The sequence below is a fragment of the Capricornis sumatraensis genome, chromosome 2 (assembly GCF_032405125.1).
Source record: "Capricornis sumatraensis isolate serow.1 chromosome 2, serow.2, whole genome shotgun sequence".
NCBI classification, from domain to species: domain Eukaryota; kingdom Metazoa; phylum Chordata; class Mammalia; order Artiodactyla; family Bovidae; genus Capricornis; species Capricornis sumatraensis.
The window spans coordinates 41,303,503-41,319,037 of record NC_091070.1 but is presented as its reverse complement, the minus strand read 5'-3'; the positions used below and the strand labels follow the sequence as shown (position 1 = coordinate 41,319,037).

Genomic DNA, 15,535 nt, shown 5'->3' with positions numbered 1-15,535 from the left:
AAGGGTCCCAAACAGTGTTTCATCCAGACCCAGGTGGGTAGGTTCACTTTTTTCCTCCATTCACTTCTGTGAATGTCCACTTGCTTGGACAACAGTCATCTCTTTCTGCTTCCAGTCTTGCCCCTCCAGTCCATTCTCCATCAGGAAGCTCGAGCAGCCTTTTAGAAAAGTAAATATGACTGTGACACTCTGTTGTTTAAAGTGCCTCAGTGGCTTGGCTGGCCCTCGGTGTAAAACACAATTTGACATAATTTAAGAAGCCCTTCCTGATCCCACTTCTGCCAGCCTTTCAGGCTCATCTCCTGCCAAGCCCTCTTATTCTCTCACAGAGCTGTGGCAGGGCTTTCCCTGACTCTGGGCCTTTGTGCACCTCCTCCTTTACCAACAACATCTGTCTCCCCATCCCGGTCACAATGCCTGGCTAACTCCTACTCGTCAACCCCCTGGGACATGATTTCCCTATAGAGGCTTTCCTAAGCACCTCAGACTTGACTAGTTTCTTCTGTTAGACATTTCCCACTGCTCCTATGAGTTTTTGTAACATTTGTCATCCTTGCGATTATTTAATGTCTGTATTCTCCTTTGGAGTGTGATGGTGACAAGGATTAAATCCTGTCCCAGCCTTAGCACAGTACCTGGCATCATAGCACACTCGGTAAATATTTTTGCCCAAGAGAAGCCGCCTACTCCCATTACTGCTTCCTAAGTCTGTTAAAGATAGATTATAATTGCTTTAAGGCTGAGTAAGTGTTTCAGCAATTTTGAGATAAAAATTTTAACAACTGTAGTTCCCTTGGTGATTGCTTAGGTCTTTAACAGAGGCTGGAGAGCGAGTAAATTTGTCCAAATGTGGAGGTAAATTTCTCCTCCTGTGGAGGAGGCTGTTGTAAAATTTGATGAAAATCAAGAAATTTGTTTTATATAATAAAATGATAAGGGTAGTAGTTTGTGGTTATTTACAGATAATATTTAGCACTGTACATTGTGATTATACAGTAGTTATTTTACATAGTGCTTTTTGAGGCTGATAACTTCTGTAATTTGTGGACTTAGAAATAATCCAAGAAAATTGGTAGTTGGCTCAAAACAGCAAGCTAATAAAAGAGGTCAGGGTCAGGATTTAAGCCATTTGATAATTTCAGTGTTTGTCTTAATGTAAATCTGCTAGTTGATAACATTTTTGCTATTTTGGTTGCTTTATTGTTTCTTAAATTCCATTTTCCACTGTCATGGTAGCATTTATTGAAAAGTGATGGAGTAAGAGTGAGTGGTTTAGAAATATACAAGCTGTATCCATCACGGGGAGAGCAGAATGACTCACTCCCCAACTTGTAGGGTGTGTTGAAAGGCTGGTATAGTAAGAAACAAGGGGTGCCATGTCCATGTTTATTAAACATTGTTATTGCCAGACCTTGTATAAGGTGCTGTGCATTTACTGTTTTATTTCCATTATAATCTTCAAGGTCGGTAACACTATCCCCATTTTACACATGAAAAAACTCAGTTTCAGAAAGATCCAGTAATTTGCCTAAGCTCATCCAGTGGGTAAGAAGGCCTTAAACTTGTGTCTCTCTGACTCTGAAATTTATGCTTTGTCCTCTGGGCCACATGGACTCCATCAGTCTCCTCATCTTGTTTTTAAAAGTTCAAAGAGTTGAAGATCTTATGTTATTTTTGAAAATGGCACCTACTTGAGCTTAACTTTTTTCTCTTAATTTTGTATTGAGGTGCTTGTTCAATGATCAGTTTATATGAGCATAGCCTGCATACCAGGATCCATGAGGAACATGGAACTAGGAAACCTGTATTGCTAAATAAAGCCTTCCATCTAACTGGAAAGCAAACCACATGCATGTAAGGCAATTGGAGATTTATTCCAAGACAGTCTGTAACCCCAAATAAGTTGAAAATGGAATACAGATTTAAAGTGCTGAGAATATAGAACCAGTGAGTGGTCAGATTTGGGTTTATCAGGGAACAAATGACTCAGGGAACAACTGGAAATTTGGCAGTCTCTTCTATGAACATTTGTACTGGTAATTTAAGGGAAAGACAGAGAAAAAGAGATTGACCAATATACTATAAACTTTCTTTTTTAGAAGAGAATACTAAAGTCGTTGAAGAATTAATAGAAGAAAACAATGACATGAAGAGTAAATTAGAAGAACTGAGAACACTTTGTAAAACACTACCACCAAGGTAGACTTTTACTATTTCAAAGAAACTGTTTATTTCTGAGTATCTTTACTTTTTAAAAAAAAAAAAACAGTCCTATCAATATTATCATACCAAGAATATCAATTACTGTTATTGTTGCATAGCAAAAATTATGAAAAAAAAAAAAAAAGATCTTTTAGAATCCTATTCCCAGAAGATACTCTTTATTTAAAATCTTTGGGTTGGGAAGATCTGCTGGAGGAGGGAGAGGTTACCCACTCCAGTATTCTTGGGCTTCTCTGGTGGCTCAGCTGATAAAGAATCTGCCTGCAATATGGGAGACCTGGCCTTGATCCCTGGTTGGGGAGATCTCTGGGAGAGGGGAATGGCTACCTACTCCAGTATGCTGGCCTGGGGAATTCCATGGACTGTATATCCAAGGGGTCATAAAGAGACATGACTGAGTGACTTTCACTTTCACACAAACACAACATGTGCACATGTTTTAAAAATTGAGATTATTATATAAGCTACTTTGTGGCCTTTTATTAGTATTGTAAGATAAACTCTTCCCCCATGTCATTAGATATACTTTTATAATGTGCCCTTCAGTAACTACATAGGTTTTCATCATGTGGGTTTATTGTGATATAAGTAACCATAACACTTGTTTGCCTCTCCTAAATACTTAAGAGATCCTCAAATGTGAATTTTTTAGCACACCTTAGCTTGTTTTATTAGAATATATATTTATGTATATATATATTTAAAAATTATATATACATATTTTTCAAATTACATTTTTCACTTAATCTCTGTATTTTTTTAGGTCACTGTCAGAAGGAGCTATTGAAAATGCCTGCCTGCCATACAATGAGGTGGCCTTGGAAGAACTTCGTGGGCAATACATTAAAGCTGTAAAAAAGATTAAGCGTAAGTCTCTAAAGAGATCCCTAAGGTTTTAAGGTGGTTTGGGTCTTTTTTTGTAACTAATAGTAGTAATTTGGGGAAATTTTCTGAACTATGTTAATCTGAGATATTACCTGTTTTTAGAAGAGATCATTGATAGCTTTTCTAAATTATGCCATAATAGGTGATTTTACCCAAGTAAATTTGGGGTTTGCCACCAAAATTTTGGAAGTGGCACAAGGATAGAGGTATTTTTATATTGTTAATTATCCTGGGGGTTTTTTTGGTACTAAAATGTATGTGTATATATATTTTAAAGTATAATTGACATATATCACTATACTAGTTTCAGGCCTGTAACATAATTGATTCGGTGTTTGTTTATGCTGTGAAGTGATAACCACAACAAGTCTAGTTTCCCCATCACCGTACAAAGTTACAAAATATACAATAGTCCCCTCTTATCTGTGATTTTACTTTCATGGTTTCAGTTATCTGTGGTCTACTGTAGTCCAAAACCATGAAGTGGAAAACTGCATAAATAGTAAGTTTTAAATTGCAGGCCATTTTGAGTAGCATGATGAAATCCCAGCCGTCACGCTGTGTCTGCCTCTGGAAGTGAATCACCCCTCTGTCCAGCATATTCTGCCTGTTGGTCACTTAGTACCCACCTTGGTTATTGGACCCACTATCACTATATCATAGTGGTTGTGTTCATAACCCTTCTTTTACCTAATAAAGGCTGCAAACTGCAAGAATAGGGATGTTAGCAATTCATATATGCCAAAGAAAAGCTGGAAAGTGCTTCCTTTAAGTAAAAAGGTAAAAGTTCTCAACTTAATAAGGAAAGAAAAAATCATATGCTGAGGTTGCTGAGATCTACAGTAAGGACAGATCTTCTACCCATGAAATGGTAAAGAAAGAAAACAATTCATGATAGTCTTGCTGTCACACCTCAAACTGAAAAAGTTACAGATACAGTGGATGATAAGGGCTTAGTTAAAATGAAAAAGACATTAAATATGCACAATAAGATAGTTAGAGATCACATTTACATAATTTTATTAAATTGTTAAAATTGCTGTCTTACTAATTACTGCTGTTAATCTCTCACTGTGCCTAACTTATAAATTAAATGTTAAGAAGGTGATGTATGTAGCAGAAAAAATGTAGTATATATAGGGTTCAGTACGTGGTTTCAAGCATCCATTAGGGGTCTTGGGATGTACTCCCCAGGGATAGGAGGGGGACTGCTGTAAGGTATCCTTCACCACAGTCGCCTGCGCTGTACTTCCTCACCCTCACGACTTTGTACTTACCGATCCTCTTCCCCATTTTGCCCACTGTTCAACCCTCTCCCCTCTGGCAACCACTAGTCTGTTCTCCATTCATTTGCTTTGTTTTTTAAGATTCCACATATAAATGAAATCATACAGTATTTATCTTTCTCTGCAGTTCACTTAGCATAATGCCCTCAGGATCCACCCAGGTTGTCACAAATGGCAAGACTTTGTTGGTTTTTATGGCTGAGTAGTATCATTGTATGTGTATACCACATCTTCTTTATCCATTCACCCACTGATGGATGCTTAGGTTGTTTGGATAGCTTGACTGTTGTGCATAATGCTGCAGTGAACATTGGCACACATGGATCTTTCTGAATTAGTGTTTTCACTTTCTTTTGATAAATATCCAGAAGTGAAATTGCTGGATTATATAGCAGTACTATTTTTCATTTTTTGAGGAACCTCCATACTTACTGTTTGAGTATGTTTGAGGAACCTCCATAGTGGCTATACCAATCTACATTCCCATCATGAATTTATAGGGTTTCTCTTTTCCTCCACATGCTCACTAACACATCTTGGTCTTTTGATAATAGCCATTCTAACAGCTGTGAGGTGATACCTCATTGTGATTTTGACTTGCATTTCCATGATGATTAGTGATGTTAAGCATGTACTTATTGGTCATTTCTATGTTTTCTTTGGAAACCGATCTATTCCTCTGCCCATTTTTAAATCAGGTTGTTTTTTTCTTGTTGATACTGAGTTGTGTGAGTTCTTTATATATATTTTGGAAGTTAATTCCTTATTAGATATATAATTTGCAAATATCTTCTCTCATTTATTTAATAGGTTGCCTTTTTATCTTTTTGATGGTTTCCTTTGCTGTGCAGAAGCATTGTAGTTTGATGTAGTCTCATTTATTTTTGCTTATGTTGCCACTGCTTTTGGAGTTGTGTCTAAAAAAAAAAATCGCTGAGACCAGTGTCAATGAGTTTACTGCCAATATTTTCTTCTAGGAGTTTTACGGTTTTCTGTTTTTACAGTCAAGCCCCTAATCCATTTTGAGTTGATTTTGTATATGTTATAAGAAAGTGGCACACTCTGATTCTTTTGCTTGTGGCTGTCCAGTTTTCCCATTACCTTTTTTTGAAGAGATTATCCTTTCCCCATCATATATTCTTGCCTCCTTTGTTGTAAATTAATCAACCACATGTGGGTGGGTTTATTTCTGGGCTCTATATTTTGTCCCATTGATCTCTTTGTTTTTATGCCAAAACCACACGGTTTTTATCCTTCATTTTGTTAATGTGTGGTAGATTGCACTGATGGGCTTGTGAATGTTGAACAGTCCTTGCATACCTGGGATAAATCCCACTTGATCATGGTGTATGCTCCTTTTAATGTATGTGTCTGTGTTCATCAGTGATATTGGCCTCTAACTTTTTTTTTTCTTTTGGTGGTGGTCTGGTTTAGTTTGGCACCAGGGTAATGCTGGCTTCATAAAATGTGTTTGGGAATATCCCCTTCTCTGGTTTTTTTTTTTTTTTTTTTTTACAAGAATTTGAGAAGGGTAAATATTATATCTTCTTTGAATGGTCGGTAGAATTTACTAGTGAAGCCATCTGGGTTTTCCTAGTGAGTCTAGATAAAGGTTTGTCAGTTTTCTTTTTTCAGAGACCCGGATATTAGTTTTATTGATATTTTCTCATTTTTGTTGTTGTTGTTTTTCTTTTAAGTAAATCTTGTTTTTTTTCTCTCTCTTCTTTCATTAAAAATTTTTTTTATTGAAGTATAGTTGATTTGCAACATTGTGTTAGCTTTTGGTGTACAGGAAAAGGGCTCATCTATATATATAATATATATTATACAAAATATGTATATTATTTTCCATTATGGTTTATTATAGGATATTGAATATAGTTCCTTCTGATATACAGTAGGACTTTGTTATTTATCTCTTTTTTATATATTAGTCTGTATCTGCTAATTACAAACTCCTAATTTATCCCTACCCCCACCTCCTTTCCCCTTTGGTAGCCATAAATTTGTTATCTATGTCTGTGAATCTGTTTCTGGGTAGTTTTTTTGGTAGTACCATGTGGATCTTAGTTCAGTGACCAGGGATCCAATCTATGCCCCCTACAGAGGAAGTGTGGAGTCCTAACCACTGGACTGCCAGGGAATTCCCTTTTCTGATTTGCAAATAAGTTCATTTGTATCATATTTTAGGTTCCACATATAAGTGATAGCATATGGTATTTGTCTTTCTCTTTCTTCACTTAGAATGATGATCTCTAGGTTCATCCATGTTGCTGCAAATGGCACTGTTTCATTGTTTTCTACGGCTGAGTAGTATTCCATTGTGTATGTATATGTGTATACCACATCTTCTTTTTCCATTCATCCATCGATGGACATGTAGTTTGCTTCTGTTTCTTGGCTGTTGTAAATAATGCTGCTGTGAACATTGGGGATGCACCTATCTTTTTGAATTAGAGTTTTCACTAGATATATACCCAGAAGTGGTACTGCTAGATTGTATGGTGACTCTAATTTTAGCTTTTTGAGGAACTTCCATTATGTTTTCCATAGTGGCTGTACCAATTTACATTCTCACCAACAATGTAGGAGGGTTTCCTTTTTCCACACCATCTCCAGCTTTTGTTACTTGTAAGCTTTTTAATGATGGCCTTTCTCACTAGTGTGAGGTGATCCCTCACTGCAGTTTTGATTTACACTTCTCTAATAATTAGAGATGTTGAATATCTTTGCATGTGCCTGTTGGCCATCTGTATGTCTTCTTTGGAGAAATGTTTATTTAGGTCTTCTGCCCATTTTTTGTCATGGAGTTTTTCTATTTTTTTATGTCTCTAATTTATTTTTGTTCTCATTTTATTTTCTTCCTTGTTTCTTCCAATGTTCTTTCCTTCCAATGTGTCTCTATACATTTTCTGTCTAGATGAGCTACCCATTGATGTAAATGGGGTATTAGATCCCCCTATTATTATTGTATCACTGTTGATTTCTCCTTGTAGATCTGATCATACTGTTTTATATGTCTTGCTGCTCCTATGTTGGGTGAATAAATTTTAACGAATGTTATTTATATCTTCTTGTTGGGTTGATCCCTTTATCATTTTCTAATGTCCATCTTTGTCTTTTATTACAGTCTTTGTTTTAACGTCTATTTTATTTGATATAAGTGTAGCTACTAAGCTACTACAGCTTTCTTTTGCTTTCTATTAGCACAAAATGTTGATCCGTCCCTTCGCTTTAGCCTTTATATATCTTTACATCTGAAGTGAGTCTCTTTAACATTTCTTGTACTTCCTGCTTATTTTATGGTTAAGTTCCCTCTGTGTCCATCCATTCTTATTGATGAGCATCTTTATGACCATTAGTTTGAACTCTTTATCAGGTAAGTTACTGACCTCCATTTCATTAAAGTTTTTTTTTTTTTTTGAGTTTGTCTGTTTTTTTTGTTTGGAACATATTTCTGTTTCTTCATTTTGCTTAACTCTCTATGTGTTTAATTCTATGTATTATGTGAAACAGGAGAGCTACCTCTCCCAATCTTGAAGGGGTGGTCACAGAAAGACTAGGGTGTGTTTAGGGTGCTGTGTCCTGGGGGTTGTAGATTGCCAAGAATGGTCTCTCCAGCTGTTTCATTCCCGTGGGGCCCAGAAACACAAGCCTTCTAGTCACCAAGACTGGGTGTCCAAGGGATGTCCCCTATGTGGACTGTGCACACCTGCTGGGTTTTGTTTGTCAGGACAACCAGGGAATGCAGAGGTGGGACAAATGGCTGTAGCACCTCAGAGGAAGAGTGCAAAAATGGTGCCTGTAAGGGCCAGCACTTGAAAGGTAGAAGTTGAGTGTGAAAATGGCTCCTGCTAGCACCTCTGATCCTAGGAGAGTTCTAACAGATTCTGCACTTCTGACAGATGCTTTAAGATCATCAAGTGCATCTCCTTCACATAAGGTCTAGGCATGTACCATGCTGTTGTTTTGGAACTGGGTTCCCAGCTTGAATGAGTCTTTGCATGGGTCCTATAAGAATGGAATCTCAGTGTCCTACAGCTCTTTGTGTCTCTTGGATGTAAACCTATGTTTTGGACGCTCATCTCTCTGGTTCAGGTCCCAAGAGTTGGGGCATCTGATGTGGGTTTAAGCCCCTTGCACCTCAGGGAGAAGCTTTGTTTTTGTGCTACTATTCCTGATTGTGAGATGCCATGTCCAAGGTGAAGGTTTTGACGAGACTGTGTGTCTGCCTCTGCTACTCACCTTGATATGTTTGGTTTGCTGTGGGTGACTCTTCTGCTAATTCTCAGGTCATTTTCAGAGACAGTTGTTCCATATGTGGCTATAGATGTGCTATGTCCATGGGAGGAGGTGAATTCAGGATTTCCTATATCACCATCTTGAATTGCTTTCAGCATTTTTCTTCTTGGACATGAATATTAAACTAAAAATTTCATAATCCTACAACTTAAATCACTAGTCCCCCAAAAAATGCCATATGAGTTTTAAATGAGTAGTTATTTTCTTCCATAAGCTTTTAAAGACCATAGAAAATTAATGTTATTAGGAATTATCCTGTGGTTTCTCATTATTTTCATAATGGATTATGTCATTAATGTAAATTTGTTTATCAAGACCTTTGTGGTACTAGGTGATGTAATATAACCTGTAGAACATTGATGTGGTTTGTTTTCCTAGTAGAAAACCTCCCAGTCTTTAACTGTAATATCACATAGTATATATGTCTCAGAACAATACCAGTGTTTATGTATGAGATATGTATATTTGCCTTCTGAAGCTTGCATTCGTTTTAAACAAAATGAGTGGGAGAGGTCTCAAGTTTCAAATATAATTGGTAGATCGTCAGAATCATGCTGTAGATGCTTTGAAAATGCCACTTAGTATAGAGAATATGCTTCTTTGTTGTTGCTGGTCTAACAGAGTCAATGTTACTAGAAAGAAATTAACTTTTTTGTTAATAATTATATTAATTGAAAAGTGAAATTTTAAGCATTCTTTTTCATCCTAATGTGAAAACTTATTGTGTATTTATGTGTATTATATTTTAGAAATTGGTTGGATATTTTGTATTGACATGTTCTCCATTAAAATTTTTCCCACTTGAAATAATGAAAAATAGTCTTCGACTTAGCATTTTTGCATAGAATGTGTAATTTCCGGGAAGAGCTTACTGATAATGAATGAGATTCCTTTATGAATTAAACTCCTTAATATAATGGGGATGGTGATATTCAACCAGTAAGATATAGCCCTGGATTTAAGACAAAATGTTAATCTTTAGTGGTTCAGTTGAGTTGAGTTCAGTTCAGTTCAGTCTCTCAGTCTTGTCCGACTCTTTGCAAATCCATGGACAGCAGCACGCCAGGCTTCCCTGTCCATCACCAACTCCTGGAATTTACTCAAACTCATGTCCATTGAATTGATGATGCCATCCAACCATCTCATCCTCTGTCATCCCCTTCTCTTCCCGCCTTCAGTCTTTCCCAGCATCAGGGTCTTTTCTAATGAGTCAGTTCTTTGCATCAGGTGGCCAAAGTATTGGAGCTTCAGCATCAGTCCTTCCAGTGATATTCAGGACTGATTTCCTTTAGGATGGACTGGTTGGATCTCCTTGCTGTCCAAGGGACTCTCAAGAGTCTTCTCTAATACCACAGTTTAAAAGCATCAGTTCTTCCGTGTGTTAGTCCCAATCAAAGCACATTGAGTTAAAGATAAAAGGAAGACTTGAAAGCTGTGAACTATTTTTAACTGTAAATTTCAGGAGGCATCGTGAGTCTCAAATCTCTCCCTGCAATAGCATTTTGTATACCTCTCATGGATTATAGTATTATATTTAGTTGGATATTCATAAGTGCTATGGAAAGAATTGAGGAAATAATGAAACATGGGTTTTCAGAGCACAAGTAAACAGAAGGCTGTGAATCTCTCCAGCTTATATTGCCTCGTTTCTCTCTGTGTCTACTTCTCTCTTCCTTGCTGCCTCACCCTTTCAGTATATTTCTTTTTTCTCGTGTCTTAACTTGACATGTAATTGAAATGCATAAATTTCTGTGCCTCATATTAATGATAATTTCTTGTCTCAGTGTTTAAAAATATGACAGCTTCCATAGGGGATATCCTATGTTTCTCTGACCATATTTGTGTTCTGTCATCTTTCTAAGTGGGCTTTTAGATTACTTCTCCTTTTAGTCTACCAAAATGGTGACCGAAATATTCCATTTTAATGATGGTGGAAAGCTATAACATTTAAGCTATATCTCCAGTCACTTCATCTCCCAGAAAATTGGTCTGAAGTCTGCCTCTCTTATTTTGAAAAAACTGCCAATAAACATGCATTTTGTGGGGATTCCCCCCGCCCCCAGGTGATATGCTTCGTTATATTCAGGAGAGTAAGGAAAGAGCTGCAGAAATGGTAAAAGCAGAGGTATTGCGAGAACGTCAAGAAACCGCCCGAAAGATGCGCAAATATTATTTGATTTGCCTCCAGCAGATTTTGCAGGATGATGGGAAGGAGGAAGGGTAAGTTCCATCTAAACAATGTGTCCTGAGAGTGGTCATTTTGTAAGCATTTTCCTTAGCCACAGAATTAACTGTATCTACATGATGAGTAGAGGGTTAAGAGAGGCTTAATGCCTGTGCTTCTCTTAATGGTGGCAGAGCATATAGGAAAACAGAAATCCTGGGGCTAAGGAAACTCATTTTCTTCCTCTAAACTCTGTTAATTTTATATTCTGGAATTCCTCACAGGGCTGAGAAGAAGATCATCAGTGCTGCTAGCAAGCTTGCTATGATGGCAAAATTGCTGGAAACACCTATTTCTAATAGATCCCAGAGCAAAACTACACAGTCAGGTATGTGAAAACTTGAAAGATCTTTCTTTTAGATATTTAATGTTTCTAGTAGGAGAGTCGGAACGTAAGGAGTGAGAGCTAATTTATCAAATTATATGCATATTTTACTTAAACTGGAAAAACAGCGTAGAGCTTCCAGTTCAAGTAGGCAGACTGAGCTTGCCTGTCAGCTTCATTTTGCTGCGTCTGTTCCTAGAAAGGATAGAAAACATTTTAAGTGACAATATAGAAGGAGAGAAAGAAGAAATTATAACTGAGCTTTTAAAAGTTATAATTGCTAAATCAGAGGCTGTGAGAAATCCCTAAAAGAAGACAGGCGTTTTAAGATTAAAGATGGAAACCTCAGTTCAGAGCTCCCAGAAGACGACAGTTACAAGTGGGAGCAAAATGGAAACTGTTCCACACAGGATGGTGGTAGTATATTCCAAAAGTAGTAAGCCTAGGGGATACCATTGGGGTAATTGGTATTCCAGAGCAACCAAAACCAGGTGGGGGCACCCTCTTTATTTCTGCTTACTTCCCTTTCTGAACCCCAGTATTAAGCTGGGTGAGAGCAACAGAAACAGAGTCTGGGAACAAGGCAGTACTCTAGGTGGCTGCACACACCAAGGGGAAACTGAGAGCTTCTGTGCCCAGAGTATCAGCAATTAGGTCTTTCTACTCTGCTGCTCGTTCCTTTCCTCTCCACTTCCAACTCCTTTAAACAACTGGCAGATACTGTGCTCAAGACATCTAAAAGATATGCATTCAACTAAGAATTACTATATATTTATAGAAAGCAGCACCATGAAAAAAGAAACCAAACTTAAAACAAGACATAGCAAAAAAAAGCAATCCTCAAAACAGAGTCGGTTTAGTTGTGTCCGACTCTGTGTGACCCCATAGATGGCAGCCCATCAGGCTCCCCCATCCCTGGGACTCTCCAGGCAAGAACACTGGAGTGGGTTGCCATTTCCTTCTCCAATGCATGAAAGTGAAAAGTGAAAGTGAAGTCGCTCAGTCGTGTCCGACTCTTAGCGACCCCATGGACTGCAGCCCACCAGGCTCCTCCGTCCATGGGATTCTCCAGGCAAGAGGACTACACCTACAGAAACAGAATTAATAGAACAAACAACGGGATGTGAGAATGTTAGAAAAACACAGTATCCTCAGAAATATGTAAGAGGATATTGTAGAGGAAGCTAACAGTATGCTAAAATTTATATTATTTTCAAGAAGAAGATACAGATACTTATAACTCTGGAGCTTGCTGGAAAGATACAAGTTTAAGTATATGTATAAAAATTTAAGGCTAACACATGGGGAAACTAAGCCTATGCACCACAACTGCTGAGCACGTACTCTAGAGCCTGTGAGCTGCAACCCCTGAGCCCACGTGCCACAACGATGAAGCCCATGCACTCTATAGAGTCTGTGTGTCACAACTGCTGAAGCTTGTGTCCTAAGCCTGTGCTTTGCGATAAGAGAAGCTACTTCAGTGAGAAGTCCTCACACCCCAACTAGAGTGTAGCCCCCACTCACTGCAGCTACAGAAAGCTTGTACACAGCACCGAAGACCCAGCATAGCCAAAAATAAATTTAAAAGAAAAAAGAAAAATAGTTAAGGCTAACTAATAGAGAATTCGAATATATAACTTTCAGAGTAGTAAGGGTAAAACTTGGAAGAAAACGTTTTCAATCTAATAATCTTTAAAGGAAAAATGCATCTGGAAAGCATAGGTAAATGGAAAATAATAGTAGATTGAAGCAGCAGTCACACTAAACATGAATTGCTTAAACTCAGTAATAAAAGAGCATAATTTTCAAACAGTTTAAAAAATTCTAGACATATGTTATTTCAGATAAGACCATCATCAGCAATTCAAATTACAGGGCTAGAGAGTGATACACCAAGCAATGTAGATTGGTATTAGATAAATTATAGAGTTAAAAACACTGTTAGGTAAATGAGAGTTAGTATTAAACTGTCCAAAGTGAAATGATAAAAGATACTGCTTCCCAAGAAGCTACAAATGAGAAGCTTTCTCAAAGCTCAGTTGAACTTCTGGAAAGCGAGAAGCAAAGATTGTTGGGGAATTCCTGAGTTGAATGTTGGTAAACATTCTTCAAATAGAAGCACAAAGATTATTTGTGTAAATTTTGGAATGGTGATGTGAACCTTGGCTATAACGGGGCAATGGCATATAACACGAGAAGTTTTCTGGATTCTGTCTAATGTTCCCAGCAGTTGCAAACCCTTTATATGGATTTTAGGGGCCAAAGTACCCAACTCCGACATATGATGCCTCTGATTCTATGCATTGTGGAGTTCTGCCTCTAATCAGATTTAGTGTCTTAGCTAATTAAATCAGAAACTATTTTAGCTTTGAAAGAATGTGTTGTGTGTGTGTCTTGAACTGGGGTGGGCGGGTCCTTCCAGCAGATTTTTTTCTTCAGAAACTCCATACTTGACATCAGAGCAAGTTGGAAATGTTGCAGTTGGCTGTTGAAATGCTGTATCACCTATTGCATAAAATAATAGATCAGCTGGATAATAATAATAGATTCCAATAGCAGAATTACTCAGCTTTATCATATATATATATATACACACACACACATATATATATATATGAGAAGATTTTAAAATGTCCAGTATTGATGTCTTTTCTTTGAGAATGATTAAAATATATATGCATTGCTTGGAAATATATAAAAACGTGTTTTTCCCCCCTTCTCTTTCAGTGTTAATTTTCTGCTAATTCTGTTTTCCTCTGATTTTGTGTTCCCTTGTACATAGGAGTATTGCCTCTGACTTCAGAGAGGCTGACTGGAGTTGAAAAATCAAAAAGAAATGATGTGAATCAGAATATACTATGTCACACAGAAAGCAAATCAAACAATCTAAAAACGATCCCCAGAAGTATGTGCGACCAAGTTCCTAAGAGGAGGGCTGCCTGTAACCTACAAAGGCGATTAGAGGATGCGGAGCATGGGGACGGAAAGCCCGAGTGTTCCAGAGAGTCCCGTCTGGGCTTTCAGTTCAGGGATAACAGTCATAAACATGTAGACATTTTGCCAAGGAGTGTTTCTCCTGAGTTTGTGCCTTGTGAAGATGAAAGAAGCTTTGGTTTGCACAAGAAGAAAGACCTCCTTGGTGATCCTGGCTCTGAATCACTCCAGCACTCAAACACACACCCCTTCCTTGGAACCTTTGGAAATAAACCTTCATCTCGATATACCCCTGATCTTTCTGAGTCTGAATCCACACACATTACTTGTCAAAGTCCTAATGAAAGACTTGGTTTAAAAGTATATAAATGTAATCCACTAATGGAAAGTGAAAACGCTGCATCTGAGAAAAGTCCGAGTTTGGGTGTTAAGGAAATTCCAGTAAAGGATGGAGTGGACCTGAGTGACTCTGCAGGCTGGCATTCCAACACTGCCACTCCACCCTACAGCAGTCATGAAGTGTCATTTTTGCATGGTGGGCCGCAAGACACCCTGGATTCGCTCCTTGAATCTGTGAATTTCAAGCAGTTTTCAGCAGCCAGCTGTCTTTCAGACTCAGAGAAAAACAACATGATTCGTCAGCCTACGAAGTGTCAGAGTGGTCATACTCCAGACCTGTCAGAAGAAACCACATATTCCCAGCCAGGGAAGAGCAGCATGACTCTTGGACACTCACCTCATCATAAAACTGATATATTAAAGTCAGAATTCAAAAAACTGAGCAGTACAGTACCACCTGCCGTGTGTTCGCTGCCTTCGAGAAAAGTAATCGCTCCTCTGTCTAGCCAGCAAGATAGTGGCTTCGATAGCCCATTTGTCAATCTAGACTAATTGTTGTAGAGTATTTAAGAAGAATCATTAATATATTGACAAGAAAACTGAAGGGAAGACTTGAAACTGAAATATTGGTGGGCCCTGCATATTTTGAGATGTTTTAATAACATCTGACTATCATATAAGTAAAGTATTCTCATAAAATTACTTGAGATATTAATGTTGCCTTGATCTTCCAAAGACTTTGGTAGTGTGTGTGTAATCTGCTTCTGTGTGGTGCTTGTATTTGGTTGCTAAACCATCTATTTTTATACTTATAAATTAGCTCTCTGTGCAGTTTTAAATTATTTAAATAAACTTGCATATGGTCTGTAGAATTGTTATGAATTGTTTTTTAATTCACAATGTAGAAATGTTATATTGGCATGTTTGAAATTCGTCCAGAAAAATATATCAATTTTGATTTGTTATGTATGATCAGCCAGATTTAATTTTTGGAGTTAGCCATGTTAATGAGTCTAT

At 37.6% G+C, this 15,535-nt stretch overlaps 1 protein-coding gene across 1 annotated transcript in view; it reads left to right on the top strand.

Moving 5' to 3' along the window:
* CEP152 (centrosomal protein 152) overlaps positions 1-15,070 on the top strand; it is a 94,338-nt gene extending 79,268 nt beyond the window's left edge. The window contains exons 23-27 of the mRNA XM_068966184.1: positions 2,100-2,199; positions 2,987-3,090; positions 10,760-10,916; positions 11,145-11,248; positions 14,031-15,070. Coding sequence (XP_068822285.1) covers positions 2,100-2,199; positions 2,987-3,090; positions 10,760-10,916; positions 11,145-11,248; positions 14,031-15,070 — 1,505 coding nt within the window. The remainder of the gene's footprint in view (positions 1-2,099; positions 2,200-2,986; positions 3,091-10,759; positions 10,917-11,144; positions 11,249-14,030) is intronic.
* The last annotated feature ends 465 nt before the right edge of the window (positions 15,071-15,535 follow it).